A 2,919-nucleotide genomic window follows, 5' to 3' on the forward strand; every position below is an offset into this window, starting at 1 on the left:
CAAAATATTTTGAGCATGTTTAATAGAAATAGACTAAACTGTAGAAAATTGACTAAGAATTTTTTTTGTTTTACACTACAATTTCAAGTTATAATGTTTTGCAACAGTAATAAATTCATTATCAAATTGACGAAACAGACCAAATAATTTTTTTACCATTTAAATTAAAATACAACTTATAACAAGAGGCGTGTCATTTTATTTCAAAAATAATTTAACACAATTTATAAAGCATGATTAAACAAAACTAAGAAGCAGTGAAAAGATTATATTTTGAATATTTTTCCTTAGCAAGTAAGTTTGCACATAATTAATCAAATTTGCTTTGCTTGGCAACTGCAAGCAATTGGTACCAAGACAGTTTTGTTTTGGTTCATCCCACTAACGTGCCTTGAGGCAAAAATGGGTTTGCTTTCCAAAACTATGTTGTTCGGTTTTGTAATGTCATAGTCGCCAATGTTGCAGTTTTTATTTTGACAAACAGCCGCGTAGAAGTTCTCGTTTAAACTTCTACATCTTACTTCAATAATTGCCCATTTGGCAAGTGCTCCGTTAGGAATGTATATTTTGCGAACTTTTGAAGCACGCATGCAAGCTGAACAACGATAGTGGTTCAGGAAATCCCTGTATAAATTGTTTTTTTTTTTTGTAAAAAAAAACAAAAGCTTAGATATATGTTATTTAAATTTATTTAATCAAAATTGTCGCATATTATCGAGATAACTTAAGCAGTGTTTGCGCCTTAGAATAGCAGTCAAAATATACTTTATCATACCACAGCGCAAGTATCTTGCAAAGTTATGATAATTTAAAAGTATTTTAACCATTTTTAATTTTCAACTTTACTAAATAAATATGTTTTTATTAAAACTTTTTGCTAACACTAAGCTTACATATATTACTTTTAAAATTTACAAACTAACCTAAAGGTCACATAAATAGGGATGTTCGGATAAATGCTGCTTGCGTTCCCCCTTCGTCTCCTCGCTCTTTTTAGAGACAGACATGAACTCAGCAAAAGAAGCAGACCAAAAAACACAAGTACCTTCATCTAAAATTAGATAAAATACTAACAAACTGTGTTTAAACGCGAGTGATTTAATTTTTTACACATGAAAATAAAATTTTATGTTGTAGTTTAAAACGTATGTATATATATTTTTTTCAAGCTCAACTGATCTTAAACTACTTCACTGTCGTCAGTTTCTGATAGAGCTAAAGATGTACTTTCAACAAATCATTAGCTTTATATAGTCTTACACTTTTACAAAAATCCTAATTTATATTTTTCGAAACTGTAAAGAAGATTATTTTTCCTCTAACCTTATCTTACTTATAAAAATGTTTTCCACGAGTTTCATTTTTCTATATAATCACCTTTTATAAATATTATCAGTATCAAAGTAGCTAATTAGAAGAGATCTAATTACTTTTTCAATATAAAATAGCCAACAAAATATAGCTGTTTTTGATTGTTCATCATATTTAGTTTCAAGTTTTAAGAATAGTTAACATTCTCAATAAGTATAACTTAGGTAATTTTATTGAAACTAATGTTTTCTCAAGACTAATTTTTTTATTAAAAAAAAAAGTATCTTAAAACTTAAAAGTATAGCCTTCAAAATACACTCTAATTTTACTGAAAATTAGCTTACATAAGTGAAATAAATACGAACATTAAAGTACTTCTGAAAAAACGTTTAATATTTTTTAGGAAGTTATAAATATCTTAAATATCAAATTATTTATCGAATGACAAAAAAAGCGCTCAAAAAGTTTCGTCTAAGGACCTGGTACATACATAGTTGGTTTTTACTTTTTCAGATACGTATAACGACATCTTAAAAACATAGTTTACTTAATAAGCAAAAATTTTAATTTTTTGATCTAAATTACTAGCTAAAGTTTTAGACAGCTTTTGATTTGTTTACAATTGTTCTCAAAACATGTTCAAACAAACATATATTTAAAGCTCACTTTTAATATTGTGTTTCTTGAGCTTGTTGTAAAATTAACTACAATAGCCTTTTTTTTTAAAGATTAGTAAGTTTACAATTGTATTATTTATCCTACTTAGTTATTTATCCTACAAACAAGAAATAACTTAAAACACAACTAGTTTTTCATGGATTTTAAAATTTTACTTTTACATTAATTTTGCATTTAATTACATTAAAAATATTGCAGCAAATATAAAGAAATCTCGCTAAAGTGTGATTTTTCAGCTTAACTCAGATTAGTTTCTGTTTATATTCCTTTTCTTAATCCAAGAGGAAAAAACTTTATATCTAACATTTTTATTGGTCCTCTTCTTTATTTAGTTTACATCACGATATCACTTTAAATACTAATATTCGAAGCGAAATAAGTCTATTTGCAGATAACGCAAAAGTATTAAGCAAGTCAGAAACTTCTTTGCAACAAACATTAGATAATATTCACGAATGGCTAAAAACAAGAAAACTTGATTTAAATCCAAAAAAATGCCAAGTTCTAACCATCAATAAAAATAAAATCTATTAAACTTCTAATTAATACACCCTATTCACATTTTAATTAATAAAGCTAAAGTACCAGCAGTAACATTTTTCAAAGACTTAGGAACATATATATCTGAAAATGTAAAATGGAACGAACATGTAAATTATTTATATAAAATTGATCAAAATTCATCTTATCAAATACTTAAAAGTTTTAAGACCAGTTTTGTTAGTACTCTTACTAAATTATTTAAATTCTACGTTCGCCCTAAACTCGAATACAATACCCAATATGGTCCCCCTATTTAAAAAAAGACATTATTAAGAATGAGTCTGTGCTGAGAAACTTTACCTGTTTTGTTTATAATAGATGCAACATTTCAAATACCTCATACAAGGATGGATTGGTAAAGCTCGGATTGAAGTCTCTAGAACAGGG

The 2,919-nt window shown here is 26.8% G+C and overlaps 1 protein-coding gene across 1 annotated transcript; it reads right to left on the reverse strand.

Annotated features, from left to right (window-relative positions):
• Window positions 1-304: 304 nt before the first annotated feature.
• LOC145837151 (uncharacterized) lies at window positions 305-1,178 on the reverse strand. Its single transcript, XM_082944918.1, has 2 exons — window positions 924-1,178; window positions 305-624 (listed from the first exon to the last, which is right to left on the reverse strand). The coding sequence occupies exons 1-2, from the start codon at window positions 1,049-1,051 to the stop codon at window positions 315-317; spliced, it is 438 nt and encodes a 145-aa protein (XP_082801044.1). The 5' UTR covers window positions 1,052-1,178; the 3' UTR covers window positions 305-314.
• Between the last annotated feature and the right edge of the window lie 1,741 nt (window positions 1,179-2,919).

Source organism: Thalia democratica, chromosome 5, assembly GCF_965202585.1.
Source record: "Thalia democratica chromosome 5, ktThaDemo2.hap1.1, whole genome shotgun sequence".
NCBI classification, from domain to species: Eukaryota; Metazoa; Chordata; class Thaliacea; order Salpida; family Salpidae; genus Thalia; species Thalia democratica.